Consider the following 16,000-nt stretch of genomic DNA (forward strand, 5'->3'; position numbering starts at 1 on the left):
GCAATGACCTCGGCCAATTCCTTAAGGACTCTAGGGTGGAGATTGTCCGGGCCGGCTGACTTAAACACATCCAGCCCCTCCAGAAACCCCCTAACTAGTTCCACGCTAACCTTTGGCCCAGGTGTGCCTCCCCTGGGGCCCGAGGGGGGCCCATCCCAGAGGTGCCTGTTCTGGTCCCTACTTAAGAAGACAGAGGCAAAGAAATCGTTAAACATGTTGGCTTTGTCATCTGGTGTGACAACCAAATTTCCTAGTGTGTCCTGAAGGAGCCCCACATTACCTGGGACCGTCTTTTTGCCCCCTATGTATTTAAAAAAGGACTTCTTATTGTCCTTAATCTGAGAAGCTAGTTCTAATTCCATCTTTGCCTTGGCCTTCCTAACTTACCCCCTACAATCCCGAGTGACTGCAGAATAGTCATCCCTGGTGATGACCCCTTCCTTCCATTAGGTATACGCCTCCTTTTTAGCAAGGAGACATTCCCGGATGCTTTTGGTGAGCCATGGAGGCTTGTGTGCTCTTTTGCTCCCTTTGATCCTCGTTGGGATTACCTTCCTTTGTGCTTGGAGGATTGTCCCCTTAAGGAGCAACCACTCTCCTTGGACATCTGGCTCCCCTCCCCTCCAGGACCTCAGCGCATCCCCAACTATCCTCCTTAGCTTGCTGAAGTTTGCCTTTCTAAAGTCTAGGGCTGCTGCCTTACTTCATGCCCTTGCCACCTTGCGCTAGATGGTAAATTCCAGCAGGCGATGATCGCTGTCGCCCAGGTGGCCGAGCACCCGCAGCCCCCTCATCAGGTCATCACCTGTGGCCAGCACTAGGTCCAACAAGGCATCCCCCCTGGTTAGAATACATCGACTTGGATACTATACTTAAACCAATACACACAACACTTAAACAGAAAAGAAGGTGCCAATTCCTCTCCCTCCTCTTTACCCCAAGCCCCTTGAGACCCACTGTTTCTATGCATCTGTATTTTCCACAGAGAACACAGAAAAGTGCAAGGACTTCTCTGGTTGACGTCTATAGCTTGCAGTCACTAGCTGTCTTTGCAGAATCACACACAAATAAGGGACTTTGAGAGACAGTTTAGATAGGACAAAAATGTCCAACTTGCATTTAAAAACATAGACGTTCATGTGTTTTGAAGGTCGTACATGCTGAAGAGCCTACATAGCCTATGGTAGACATAAGCTCAGGGCTGATTTTAGATGGGTCCTAAGTCACAAACCCTGGGTTTAATAACAGCTTTATGATTTACAAAACAGATAATATTTTGTTAGGCTGCCAGCCTGATTCTTTGGCAAAGGCAGGTATTAAAACAGCTGGGTAACCAGCACTGTCCACCAGCTAGGCTGAAAAAGAGATTGGTCCTTGTTGTAAACTGAAATGTGAACTGTGAAGGGAGAAGAGTGAAAAAAATGACAACATTTAAAAACCGTGGGCAGCCTGATGCTTTTTTTCCGTTCATTTCTCTAGGAAGAAATAGGTACATTTGGCTAAATGTCAGTATTTGAAGCTTCCTTTTGCTAGGTACAAGCGGAGCCAAAACTTGTAATTTCTCATATAAAGCTGGTATGCTTGATTGAAATACAATTCCTGGGCTGAGCAACCTTTCCCCAAGGGAAGCCCTGGACTCTAAACACACAATATGTTATCTGCGAGAACACCACGGAGCGGGTTGGCTCAAGGAGGCTGATTGAGAGCAGGTTGTTTTCACTTGTCTGCCACTTTCTATTTGTTTCCTGTTTCTAGCAGCTGGGGGCAATGTCTGTTGGTCTGTCCCATACTTACAAAGTCACTTCTGTTGTTTGGGACAGTTTTGCCAAGAAGTCTAGTTACACGTCTTTCCTGCCCCAAGATCAGCACTTGTTTCTAAGAAGTGTAGACTGAGACAGTGCTTTGTTAGGCCTCACTCAAAACAGCTCCTGGAAGAAAAGTGGCGTTTCCTCCTTGGTTATCTTCATGCCCTGGCTTAATGCAGTGAGGGATGCAACCACTTTGTGGGGCTGTATCTGTCTGTCTTAATACCTTTTAGGTCGATTCTCTTTCTGCCTCTTCATGAAGCCCTTCAATGAGGAAAACAGGAATGTCAAAAGTTAGTGTTTTTCTGGTATACAGTATCTTAATTTTAGCTGAAAGGTGGTTTCAGCTTCTGCTTCTAAAATAACTGCTCTAGAAAGTGGAACAGAATGGTGAGGGCCTAGGTTAAGGATCACTTATTTAATTCAAGCTTTTTATTAGTGTGACAACTTATACAAATGGTGTGAAACTACTAAAAACAAACAAAATAGCCTTCCCCCTTCTCCTTTCAGGGATCCGGCAGACAGTAGTGCAGCCAGCCTAGGACAGCACCGCACCCACTGTGGCTTGACCTCTTGTTGCTACAAAACAACCACCGGCTCTGTAGAAAGGCACGAAGTGGTCCATTTCAAGGGGTCACTTCCTTTACGTCTTCATCATCAGTCATTTAGCTATGTTGTCCTCAGAAAAGGCTCAGGGCAGCCTACAATAACAGCCTCAATAGATCATTGAATCATAGAGAAGTAGGGTCGGAAGGGACCTCTAGGGGTCATCTGGTCCAAACCCTGCCAGAGACAGGATCATCCTTATCAAAATTATCCCAAGCAAATCCTTGTCGAATCTATTGCTAAATCTACACAAGCTACTCTGCCACACAACCACAAAGTACAGTGCCCTAGCCTTTCACAGGCAAAACGGGGACAGTGGCCAATGTTCTGCTGCTGCAAGGGGTGTTGAAATATGCTTCAAGATAAAAATATGAAAAAAACGTAGTAAATCCTGCCAGGTAATGCTCCAAAGCTTAACCCCGCCTGCTTAAATCTGCCCAAACATCTTGTAATGCTTCTAGAAGATGTCCAGGCTGTGGATCGGATGGGTTATGAGTTGGGGGGGAGGTGGGGGGCAGAGCTGAGAAGCGATTACAAAGAGCAACCTTCTATGAATTTTTGCTGAATGAAATTTGTGCACAGATGATTGTTGCAGAAGGCTGCTCTGATTAATGTTTGGTATCACAATGGAACATGAGGAAGGTTCTTGAGCAATGCAGTAATATGCTGCTGCCAACCCATCCCCACCAGAGGTAACTTTAAAAGCTGTTCTGGAAGGTTTGGGTCGGGCCTTTAGGATGCTTTCTGAAGTGCACTGAAAACTAGGTTGAGTTTTAAGAGCAAATTCTTCAGTAGCTTCAGGCTGAGTAGGTAGTTTGAGGCCTGCATGCGTTTGCTAGACACATCTATGGATGTCAGGCAGGTGGTAAGACTTGCAGGCCTCTGCGCTGAGCTAGTCTTGCCAGGGTGATGCTTGGTTTGTTTTGGCTGCTCCAGGAGTAAGCAGAAGGGTAATGAACATACTAATTAGGTTGCCCCAGTTGTGCCGGTCTGAGACTGGTCTGAGCACCGCTGCAATCAATTATGTGCACCCTGTTTCTAGCTGAGGCTTTATTAACACAGCAAGTTTTACTACTAGAGGAAACAACAGGTGAGAGGCAGCAGGAGACGGTGGAAGTGTGGGAATACATGGTGTCTGTGAAAGCCATACATAAGCGGTCTCTCAGATGATCCTTTTCATTCCCTAGTGAGCTGGGTTTGAGTCAAGGAAACGAGGGGAAAGGGTCTGTAGCATTACCCACCTGTCCCTTTCACTACCCACCGTACCTACCTCTCCCTAGGCTTTCCTAATGCTTTTTAAGGACAAAACCCTCTTAGCAGGCCTGTGCACACGATTCATTTAATGCCAACTTCACAGAAGGAAACTAGAATAATTTTTCACATGCAAGTAAAGCAAATAGGTTGTGTCTTGCTTATCCTGGCCAGTGTTATTGACTGGTGTTGAGTACGAGATCCTTTCCACAGCATTGATGAAAAGCTAGGCAACTCTTCCTGTTGGAGCTGGATTGTTGCAGGATGGCTGCATAATATTGAATTGTCAGGCTTTTGGTAATCTTAGCAGGCTGTTCAACCTGATCCACTACGCCTAAAAAAAAAAAAAAAGTTTAACAACTCCAGTCAAGCGCTTAAATACTTGCAGAGTTGCACATGCTAAGAAGTTGAGACAATCTCAGTTATTTTGTTATATTATTTCTGCTAATGCATATCACAGACATTAGCTCCTAATATGTCTGAAATGTTCCACTGCAGCATACTACATCTCTTACTGGAGAGGTATTTGGGACTAGTTATTGTATTTGGCTCACCATTTGTTCCCCATCCAGTGTTTTACAGCTAACAGATGTCATGCAATGGAGCATCAAAGGAACCACGAACTGTTACATTTTAATACTCTTGGAGAGAAGTGTCCTTCTGTGCATTGCTGAACTTGCACTCGGAGATGCAAAGGAATTGACCAAAGGCAGAAGTGGGTTTCAACTCTTAGAAAACATACAACACAGTAGCACAACTCCTGATTTACTTAAATAGAGCTGTTACTGTGATTTCAAGATGATAAGCTCTGATGCAAAGCAAGCTGAGCTCTCTGGTTCTCTTTACTTAACAGAGGTTTGGAGGAGTGTGATAGAAAGGGAAACAGGAACAGACAGATCCTAGAGCCATTTCTAAGAATTATTTTGAAACTATAATGCACCTATTTTGGCTATTATTAGTCACTTCAGTGCTGGCAAGAAATTTTGGGTCAAAGAACAGAAGGGTTTTCATCCATGGCTGAAAGGAAAACTAACATAAGCATTATCATGGCACTGTCTCTTGTTCGCTCTTGACAAAATTAATCCAATCTCTAGGTTGAATCTAGATCTATAAATATATTTATTATAATATAACAAGAACTTAACAGTAAACATAAACTATATACAATGCCATTACAGAGAACCCTGTTTTTTATATTATTCACAGAAATAGTCAGTTTTGCTCCAGTGTGAGAAATGAAGAAATAAGCTAAATTGGAAAATGTTGCATGTGTTAGGTCTTCTTGACAGCTAGCACCTCCTTTGGAGGCAGACACACACCAACACTAAAATTAGTCCTGCCTCAGGCAGTTAGAAACTTGTGCTCCAATCTGTAGGTTCACACTTGCACCCTGTTGGACATAAATACTTTAAATGACATACTACGTATATAATATTGTTGTGCTTATTTTTTTCCTTTAAAGAATAAATAAAACAACTGCATAACAAAGGTGGGAACCTCATCATGAAAATGAGTCACTGCCGGATTGAGCACGCTTTTTTTTTTAAATACTGCAAGATACAAATTTCATACTATTTTCTTTTATAAACAATTATTAGTAAAATAACTTCAAGGTAATTGGCTAACCATTTGCAATATTTTCCCCAAAGTTGTAGCCAGACCTTTCGCATTATAAAAAGGTTAATGTATTTGGTATCAAATCCAACTAGATATTGACCATAGTGTCACACCTTAGTTCTGTAAAGGATCTCCCTGTGGAATGATCCCAGACCATTTGGAACTGCGAAGGTAAGAATGGTAACACTTCTCCTTCTTGCCGGTCTCCTTGGAAAGAAATTGGGTAATCCTTTGATGTAAGGGCAATTTTCCATTTACTAATTATGAAAATTCCCTCCTCCCGCCTCCCCACCATACCACTCCAATCATCTCCCGTTTGATCATTCGATGTATAAATTTATAAAGAATTTCCACATCACAATGCATCTCTGGATAGACAATATTTTAATATATATAAAAATATAACCCCTGTGCTGTGAATATACTTACAACTCTACATAGTAATAATTTTAAGTCTTATATTGGGCTTACTTCTATGCATTTTCTATCATGGAATTTAATCTTGTGTGTTAAAACCTGTAAATGTTTTTACTGTGACCAAGAAGCTATTGATACCCCTTAAGGAGAGAAGTTTAATGTATGGTAAGACTTCCCCATCTTCCGTTTAAAGCAACAAAGGTGTCCTCGTAGATGTGGTTTAAAAAAATAAGAAGATAGTAGCATATATCCCAAGGTAAGGAAATTTTGGTTAAGTGATCAAAAAATATGTGTGCAACACCTGAGGCATCTTCTTAACTAACTGGCTGGAAATGTGGAAACCCCACAGTACGCTGTTTATTTTATTACCTGGGTTCCAATCATGACAATTCAAAATACTTAATGTAATCAAGAAAATGCCTCAGGAATTTAACCAAATTCATATTGCTTTACAGGAATTCTACGCTGTAAAGTTTTTGCTCATACAGTAGAAAATGGGGTAGAACGGCAGAAACCACCCTCACCCATCCCAGCACACGCATGCTACCATCGGGGGTAGAAATCCATTCAACACAAGAAACCTCTATCATCGTATTACACAGAATTCTATTACAAACACGCTCCTCCTCTTTTTCACTCTTTCTCCCTTTTTTGGCTCTGCTCTAGAGAACTGGAATATTCATTTGATCTGATGGAAGACTGACTTCAACCTAGGCCATCTGTCACACAAGATTTATCTGTCATTGGTATTGAAAAGCATGTATTTATTAAAAACAAATGTAGGAATCAAAGTGGTAAGGACACTTTGACCTTCTTTCGAATAGCCTGATGCCTAATGTGTAATTGTAAAACTAATCTGCACGGTTATTTTAAGAATCAAGCTTGCTTGCTAGAATTAAAATGCAGATTTTTCTCTTCCCTCCCCAGTTAAAAAATATGTGAAACTCTATTGCACCTGGGTTGACCAAAAGCCTACGTCCATAACAAGTGCCACTACGACATCTAGTGACACGCTTGTATTATTAAGTTACACTATCTTACATAACACGGAGCTCTCTGCTCCTTGTTCACCAAAAGGTGAGGATGATTTTCTACATTCAATGTAGAGAATATTCAAACATTAGAGCAAGATGTTCATTGGTTGCCTTTGCTTGCTTTTTGTGGGCTTTTTTTTGTAGTAGTAGTTTTTTGTTTTTTGTTTTCCTTCCTTGCTTTTGACAGCCAAAGTCAGTTCTCCATCCAACTTCTTCACATCAACCACTCTGGATGTACTTTTTGATTACTACACAGCCATGCCGAAACACAGGGCATGGCATGTTTGGCAGAAGTGTCCATGTGTTTGTCTTGGGGTCATAAGCTTCCATGTTTCCCAGTGCAGGTCCTTCGCTGCTAACAATTCCACCAGTAGCATAAATTTTTCCATCAAGAACCACAGCACTGAAAGAAAAGAACAGTTTTGGTTAGTGTGGCCTTGTAGCTTAGTGTCCTTTGGTGTAGCAAAGTCTGCATCGCCGTGCTTAAGACGATTTAAAAAAATAAAAAGCACTCTTCTTCATTTGTAAAGCAGTACGCGCCTTCACACCACCCTTGCCAGGTAGCTGAGCTGTCCAGAGTTTAAACACACAATAGGGAGGCTGGGGAAGACATGCTAACTCATGTGTGTAGTCAGCAACACAGTCATTACAGAAATGTATGACAACCAGTCATGTGTCTGTCGCCCTACAGAGAAGCCCTAAACAACTCCAGCTCCTGTTTAGGACCATCCTACTTCCCACTGCTGTGTACAGAGCATGCTTTGATCTTTGCCTCCTATGATTCAGTGCTCTTTGCACAGGCTTAACCCCTTCCAATAATCAACTGGCTCTTTCACTGCAAAGGCTGATATCACACCCCCGTACCCATACCCGACTCCCCGCTCCCCGCACAGCATTCTCTTGTCCCGCTGCCTGGCCCTATTTGTAAAGTTAGCATGAAAGCCCTTTAGAGCACATGCCTATCCATCGATCTGCTTTGTCTACTGAACAAGGGGCACCGGGGTGTCCTTGTCATATACACGTACATACAGGGAGCTCTTTTATAGAACAAAGGTGTGATGCTATGGTCAACATCTGCTTGCACATATGTGTGTGTGTGTGTGTATATAAAAAACAAAACAAAAATGGGACACTTCAAAACTCATTTGTAAAGAGCAAACCTGTTACAAATAAAGGTGATGAGCAAGAGGTCTGACTAACTGCAGGGTAAGGAGACTTTAGCACAGAAAGAAATTCAAGCTTCTTGAAGCTAATTTTGGGAGCAGCAGAAAACCTACAGCCCTATAAGGATGGAGGGACTGAAGAATCAGATGAACTAGAAACGGACCAACCATCTCTGAAAAGAACAAGAAGGTGAAAAACGAGAAGTAGCTGATGTCCTGGTAAGGAATTGGGGGTGGGAGGGGTTAAAGAGAAAAATAAGCTGGGAGCAAAAAAAAAATGAAGGGAAAGACTAGACAAGCTAGGTGCTGGTTTCCCATACGTGTAAGTAGGAAATAAAGCAAATCCTGGCTTTTTTTTTTCTCCCAACTAATCAGAAAGGCAGAGTAAGGAAGGAGTACGTGAAATGTCTGATTAGCACACAGACACAAATCAACAGGGCTGGATGATATGCCACCCATTGTCTTAAGGGAATTCGCTAATGAACTTCCTGAACTGGTAATTAATTTTGAAAAATCACAGACACTGGGAAGCGCAGCAATTTGAATAAACCCAAATTGTCCTAATATGTTGAAAAGGAAGACTCGTCATCCTACAATACTGACTGACCCTGGCTAGGCAGGGGACCAGCAGGGAGCACCTAGATCATTAGTGTCCTTTATAGCCTTAGCAAAAAAGGTCAGCAGGAGACTTCAAATCAAGCAAATGATTTATTTAGTGGCATGTTCACAATACCCCTGCCCCTCCATCTGCTTTTTTTAACTACACTCGGCCATTGCTTGTGAAGGACCCGTCTAGCCATGCTGCTGTAACAATGCTGTGAATAGCTCTGTTGATGCACAGAACATGTTCAAAGCAGTAAGTGCTTTGGAGCACGGATTGTCTCTTACCATGCACCTGTGCACAGTCCGATACAACAGCATCCCCATCTTGACTGGTATCTCTGGATACTACTTGAACTCCACTGCTATATACTAATTACCAGACTGAAAAGCTGATCTCAACCTTATGAGCTCTAACGGAATAGATGCTACACCGTAATTTTATTATTGTACTACTGGCATAAATTGGACTTGGGGGTAAGTTCAGAGCCATGATTTATTAGCAGCATTACAACCTTTTATATACTTGACACAATCCAGTCTGCGGCTGTTTTCTTGTTCCGCAATTTCCTGTTCATGCTGGTTTTTAAAATGTTTGCTGGCTTAGAACACGAAACCAGCCACGAACTCCACTGTATTAGGTATGGGTTGAATGGGGACTATGGTGGATTCACATCCCATGACCTGCATTAGCTTCTGTGACCCTCTTTGTCCTATGCCTCTCTTAGCACTGTCCCTCTCCTCCTCTCCCCCTTTTCCTTTCCCTTCCCTTTTCCTACCTTTTATTGAAATCACTCACTCCACTCAGTACCGTGCTGTCCTTTTACCGCATCTGATGAAGTGAGCTCACCTTTACGAAAGCTTATGCTCTCTCTGTATCTAATTTATTTAGCCAGTAAGGTGCATCTTTACCCTGCCATCTGATACGGTTACAAAACGCTGACTGAAGTGAGGTTATCGTAGAGGCAATGCTAAACTAAATCGCACTGGTGGCTGGAGCAGTCACTTTTGCAAAAAAAAAAGCTGTGTACTGCCCATGCATCAACTAGGGTGCTAGTCCAGATCTGCCAGGTAGAAGAGACGAAAACAATGATCTGGGCTTGAGCACGAAGCATAGTGTCCACGGTATCTGTTTTCTCCAATAAAATATTTTTGCACAAGGCCCTACATGATCTTACTTAAAAAAATTAATTCATATTGATCTGAACGGAAGCATTTTATTTCAGGTTGTTAAAAACAAAACAAAACAAAACCCCCTCAACAACAACAAAAAAACCCAACCAAAAAGTTGAAGGATTATAAATAAAGGTAATTAAAAGAGGCAATATTTGAAGGAGAGGGAGCTGTTCCGGTCTTATTTTATTTAACCTCATTATTAATGATCTGGAAGAAGATGTAAACAGCCCATTAAATTAAAATTTCAAATTATACTAAATTGGGAGGTGTTTCCACTAGTAGTAGTGAGGACAGAAAAATAATTGGCATAAGGGGACTTTTAAGAGGTGAGCAACAGGAGCAAGAAATAAAATGGAATTCAAAGCAGGAAAATAAACTGGAGGCAAATGCCTGTATAGGTCCGGGGTAACATTTTCAATAACCTCTAAGTGACTTAGGAGCTTAAGTCCCATCTTTCAAAGTGGCTTTGGCATCTGAGGGCCAAATTCCCAAGAGCCATTGAGGCTTTGCAAAGCTGAACACTGTCAGAAGGGATCTGTAGGTGCTTGCCACCAATATTCACAGCCATAGGCTCCTCGTATGATACTTCAGGCACCTAAAGAATGAGGTTCCCAGAAAGCAAGAGGGTGAACCTAGCCAGTAGGTAATGCTGAGGGGAGAGGCAGGGAAACATCTACCAGCACCACCTCCTCCCTCTTGTATGGGCTCCACGCAGGCCCCCTGGGATCGGATTCTGCAGAGGATAGCAAGGGAACACTCCTGCCCATGCTCCAGCAGGAGATATGGGCACTTGGAGCCCTCCAGCCTTGGGAAGCTGTGCCTAGGAAGTCACAAACCTGAGCTAGGCACCCGAGTTTCCAGCACAGTGAATTAAGGGCCCGCAACTGGGATTCACAGCACTCGGTGTGCTGAGCAGGGTGCAGCCTAGCAGGAAGTGTTTTTGAATGCGTCTAAAATACGGCCTCTCTCAGGTCAGGCACCTGCCTGCAGGTCTGTGTTGGGCACCAGGGTGTTCTCGCCCTCGCAGCCCTCAAACCTGCTTCTTGCCCACAGGTGTCTCAGCCGTTCCTTTGGGTGCAAAGAATTCAAGATTCATGTAACTAATCTCCCAGCCATGGCTAACCTCTCTGACCCCGGGGAACGGAGCGTATTCTACAACCTGCAGGGAAGAGGGGTGGTCACTGCTTTCTCTGTTACTACGACAATCCTTGTCTCGCTCCTGCTTCCCCCTTGAGCTGTAAAAATGACATTGCTAAAACTAGCGCACGAAGAAAGAGATAACTGCAAGTTCATTGCTTTGTGCCATTCATGCTGAGAGAGAAAAGATCACGTGCTCTCAGAACCCGAAAAGGAAGAAAGTAGCAAGCTCAACGGCCTTTCTGGAGACGAGGCCACCTCTGAGCCTGCCTTGTGGGATGCTGCCCCTGCCAAAGAGGAGCTGAGCTTGGAGTGACCTGTATCCAGGGCTAGGAGCAATTATGTCCATAACCGAGGTAAATTAACCTCTTTCAAAGGGGATATTTTCTGCAATTTTTACTTAGTTCATTGCTGATGGGCGAATGGCTCTGCTAAAACTGTTCCCAATCTCTTGGCTCGCTGGAAACTTTTTATTTCCTTTTGTTAAAAGTGTCCATCTCTTGCTTTATGGTACCATGGATAGTAAAGCTCACCTGCCACAACCCGGACCACAGTCAATGAGATGTGTAGGCCCCATGCATTTCATCACACCCTCTTCCCCCGCCTCCGGTCCTTCTCTTCCAGATCCCATGCTGACATTGCCACTGAGAACATGAAGCTGAAACTGCATAATGTTTAGGACAGGAAACAAAGGCTTTTTTTTATCCTCCGGCAGGTTCAGAAGGATGGGGATGTTGGTCCCACTTCAGGGAAGCACTTGAACATATGCTTGAGTCCCTCTTGGTTCAAGAGCGTACAGGCTGGATGCTTTCCATAGTCAGGGCCTCGTTAGGCAAAATACCCACGCTGGAATTTGGCTGGGACTGTGGTGATGACAGCCATGCGCTCACAGATTGCTATAGGCCTTTCACTTCTCATCTGAGACTGAACAAATCCTGCGGCAGCATGCCCTAACTTTGTGATGGGCCGTGTGCTCAGCAGAGATTGTCACCTACTGAATTGGTTTCGCCTCCTTCTATGGCAGATGGGCTTTGTTTAGCTCTGAAGTTGCCCATTCAAGTACCAACGCAGCCCAACTTTACTCAGTTTGTGGGGGGTCAGGTAGGATGGTAGTACCAGGTGGTGTGATGACAGGTTGGTATAATTTTGAGATTCATTTGTATTTTCAGCATCATTCAGTCTTAAGTATTCAATCTTGGCTGGAAAGTCACAAAATTTGGAGAGAGAGAAAAAAAATCTCTTTAGCAGTTTTTGAGGCTATAAAAAGATTCTTTCAGTGGCTAAATTAGGTTGCTCTTGTGCCTCGATTCCTGTTCAACTGAATGTTTCAGAACATTTTTAGTACACGGAGATACTGAGAATGGATGTGGGTCCACACTCGCTGAGTTAACTGGAACAGCTCTTAAGAAAGGCCATTAAGGATTATTATGTAAATATACAGAAACAGATTTCCTGCAAAAAAACCCCCTTTTCTGTATTTATCTGAGGATTAATTCTCTTCTTGTAATTCAGGTTTCAGAAAAGTCTGACTATAGAAAGCAAGGGCAGCAGAAAGATGCTCACGAACTGGGCTTGGTAAGTATAGGGGTACATGGGACCTGGTGGCTGGTGGTAGGGATGAAACTGCTGTCATCCCACATGCTTTGGTTTGAATGGAGTTTGCAAACAAAACCTGCCTGAGGCTTTGCACGATGGAAGTGGAACCCCAACCCCTGCCATGTCATGTGGAGACTGGAGCTTAGTGGATGCCAATCTCCAAAAGTCCTTTTATGAATTTGGCAGCTGAGGGAGCTAGCTCCATGCATATTCACAGATGTTTGGAAGCCAGGTTGCATTGCTCAAGGTGCAATGTCAATGTTTACCCCAGATTTTATTAGGGTTCCCTGGGCTACAGACACTGGCTTTCAAATGAGAGAGAAAATCATGATCCAAGCAGTTTGTGGTCACTAAAGATGGTACCACAGCACCCTGTATTTGCATTTTTAGTGTCAGTGCCTTTGCAAAATTAGATTTACCGTATTTTTTTGCATGCAGCACCCCTGGAATAAGAAGCACACCTTGTTTTTGGAAGGCGGAATGCAATTAAAAAACCCCTTTCCTTGCAGGAACTGAGTAGCAGCAGCAAGGGAGCCAAGCCTATTCATTGCTCTGCCCCCTGTGGATCATGTACATCATTTACTTCACTTTCCCCAGTAAGCAACTTTTACTGTATTTCCTTGCATGTAATGCATGTTCCAATTTCAAGCATCTGGGTTTCGGGGAAAAAGAAGTGCATGTTGTTTGCAAGAAAATACATAGGTTCTACCAAAATATATTTTACAAGCAGTTTAAACTGAATACTGATCACAGATGGTTGAACAGCCGTCACATTTCAACCCAGAATCCCACTGACTTTTGTAAGACCAGGCTTTGTCCCCAAAGCATATTAAACTGCAACTTCTTGTGATCGTGATTTGGGGACTTGAGCAACTGATTTTAAATTTTCATTAAAAACATTTGAATTGGCCGTCACAATTTCCACGTATCCCAATAACCACCGAAGTGCACTGTTTAAACTTTGTTGCAGTTGTGAAGTGCAATATGTATGACAGTTTATTACTAGTTTGAGGGTGTGATTCTAATCAACTGCTCACTGCACGCTCTTTTCCAGGTGTCCTAGAAGACCGTCTTCCTTTCTATCACATTATCTCCTAGCTGCAAAATGAGAATTGACGTTGTATGCTAAAAGGCCAGCCTTTACACTTGTGTGCAACCATTAAGAAACCATGCTCCATAACAGGCGCCACCTGGGAATTTCTCTCCAAACAAGCTGTGCTCTAGCCCATTTCCCTGCCTGAAGTTTACACTAACTTCATATGGAGGAAATGAAGCAGCTGGGGATTCACGGCCAGTGCCAAACATTAGCAATACCTACTAGTTAAGCAGCGAAGTCATTGAGCTTGCTGTTCAAGAGCTTATTTAAAAAGAAAAACAACTCCACAACCTGCCCTGTTTTTGCTGTGCTGTTCAGCCTGAATCTAAGTTTTATTAAAGGTTTCCATTCAGCAGAGCCCAATAACAAATCTTACTACTGTCAAAGGATGGGGGGAGAACTGCTTTGTGGGTGCCTCGTGGGAATTGCTGGTACTAAATTAGCTTCTCTGGAATCATTCCTGGCACCATCGTGCCTGCGGAGAAGCCGTGTAGCACCATCCTTTTTGCATACTGCCTGGATTCGAAGCAGGCAGGAATATGGACTTTTTAATCATACACAGGAGCACATTCTGTATTCTTTCTGCTGGGAGAAGGGGAAAAAATGTTGAAGGGTATCCTGGAAAGGGAGCAGGGAGGAATTCACAGCTCTGGAGGAGGAGACCTGCTTTTGCAGCCTGGGGGAAGTGTCCAGCATGGCAGAGCTCCTAGTCCCCATCTGTTGCTGTCATCCATGACTGTAGCTGGCCAGTCCCTTCAAATACCTGAGTCATTGAAAAATGAGGCCACCTTCATGGAGGCCAAACATGACACATTTCCATGCTGTTTGGGGAACCTGAAATACACTGTCTGTACTAACCATATGGTGGGTTAGAAAGGCCGCTTTTATACCGAGCACCCACTGACTTTCCCAGCATGTCAGGGACACAACTGCGCTTAGTGCCTTTGAAAAGCTGCCTCAGAGGGTTAAATCCAGGTCACGAACAGAATCCCACTGACTTGTGAGACCAGGCTTTGTCCCCAAAGCATCTTAAACTGCTTGTGATCATGATTTGGGGACTTGAGCAACTGATTTTAAATTTTCATTAAAAACATTTTAATCGGCCGTCACAATTTCCACGTGTTCTGTGCCTGCAACTTTTCACGCTGTATGGTTAAGGCAATCGCACAAGCTAGTTCGATGAATGCTAGTGGAGATCTATAAAGTGAACGTTCGCATTAAAGGAAGTTCATTAGCATGCAGCTATTTGTTGCTTCATAATATCTTATCTTTAAACTTTTGTGGTGAGCTGGAGTAATGAGTGGGATAGGTCGCAGGGCAACTTACAGGGTGCATCTACATGAGACGCTTACTGTGGAGTAGGATAATTAGCTCCACAGTAAAGCATCACCATTCTACACGTGCAGACCTACTAATCTGGAATAAACTACCCCACTCCGCTGTAGGTTAATGCTGCCTGAGATGAATACTATCCTGCTTCAGAGTTATTTACTCTGCCGTGATCCATGTAGATGCTGATGGGGCTGGCTGGCACACAAATGTGCTTCAGTGTAGGAGCTGCCTGCCAGCTAGCCCTACCCTGAAGCACCCTCGTGCCCCAGCCAGTCTCTCTGTAGTACACTGAGCCAAGTTGGGGCAGTCCTGCGCTGGCAGGCTGACCCCGGGGCTCCTGCCAGTTGGGGCTGCGCTACCCTGGCTCACTATGCTGCATTCCCAGGCGCATAGGTAAATGCTGTGCCCAGGAGCAATACACTCCAGCACAGGAGCAATAAACTCCAGCACGGACTGTACTGGAGTTTGTTGTGTTGTATTAGCATTCATGTGTAGACGCACTCAAAGAGTCATAACATGGTGGCCAGAAGGGGTCACTACACTCATCTTGTCTGACCACATGTGCACATAGAATTTCCCCAGAGAAAATTCCCCAGGATTCAAATCTATCTTTGGGAAAGATTTCCAAGTGGTGGCAAGCTCACCGTCCCTCCTGAGGAAGCAGTTCCAGTATTTAACTGCCTGCCCTGCTAGAGAGTTTTGTCTTCTCTTAGTGCTCTCTGTGGACTTCTAACTATTAGATCCTGTTACACCTTCACCTGCAAGGCTGAAAAGTTCCCCACTCACAGGAATCTTTTCCATATGTAAGCACCTCTGTACAGCAGTTTAAAAAGTTCTCTCTCAGCCTTTTTTTTTTTTATACCCTCCTTAAATCTCACATCCTAAGGTTTGCTTACTATCCCCCTGAAGCATTTTTGTGGCTATCCTTTGTACTCTCTTCAGTATTTTAACGTCCTTTTTGAAACGTAAAAAATCAGAATTGACACAGTAGCCATTGGTCTTACCAATGTGGCATACAGAGCCAAGATCACAACTTGCAATGACCTTGTTATATATTTATAGATCACACTGGCCCTTTAAGCCACACTACTGTTTAAAAGTCACTGCTTTCCAGGACAAGAGTCCTGGAGAGAATTATAAGCTTTTTGAGAGAATTATTGTGGTGCGTGT

At 43.6% G+C, this 16,000-nt stretch overlaps 1 protein-coding gene across 2 annotated transcripts in view; it reads right to left on the minus strand.

Moving 5' to 3' along the window:
• Positions 1-4,757: 4,757 nt before the first annotated feature.
• The window catches only part of KLHL29 (kelch like family member 29), a 473,943-nt gene continuing 462,700 nt past the window's right edge, over positions 4,758-16,000 (minus strand). For both annotated transcript variants that reach the window (XM_019537334.1, XM_019537335.1), the window contains exon 13: positions 4,758-7,133. In XM_019537334.1, the coding sequence (XP_019392879.1) occupies positions 6,950-7,133 (184 nt within the window). In that variant the 3' untranslated portion in view covers positions 4,758-6,949. The remainder of the gene's footprint in view (positions 7,134-16,000) is intronic.

The sequence above is a fragment of the Crocodylus porosus genome, unplaced genomic scaffold, assembly GCF_001723895.1.
Source record: "Crocodylus porosus isolate Cpor-Errol unplaced genomic scaffold, CroPor_comp1, whole genome shotgun sequence".
NCBI classification, from domain to species: Eukaryota; Metazoa; Chordata; order Crocodylia; family Crocodylidae; genus Crocodylus; species Crocodylus porosus.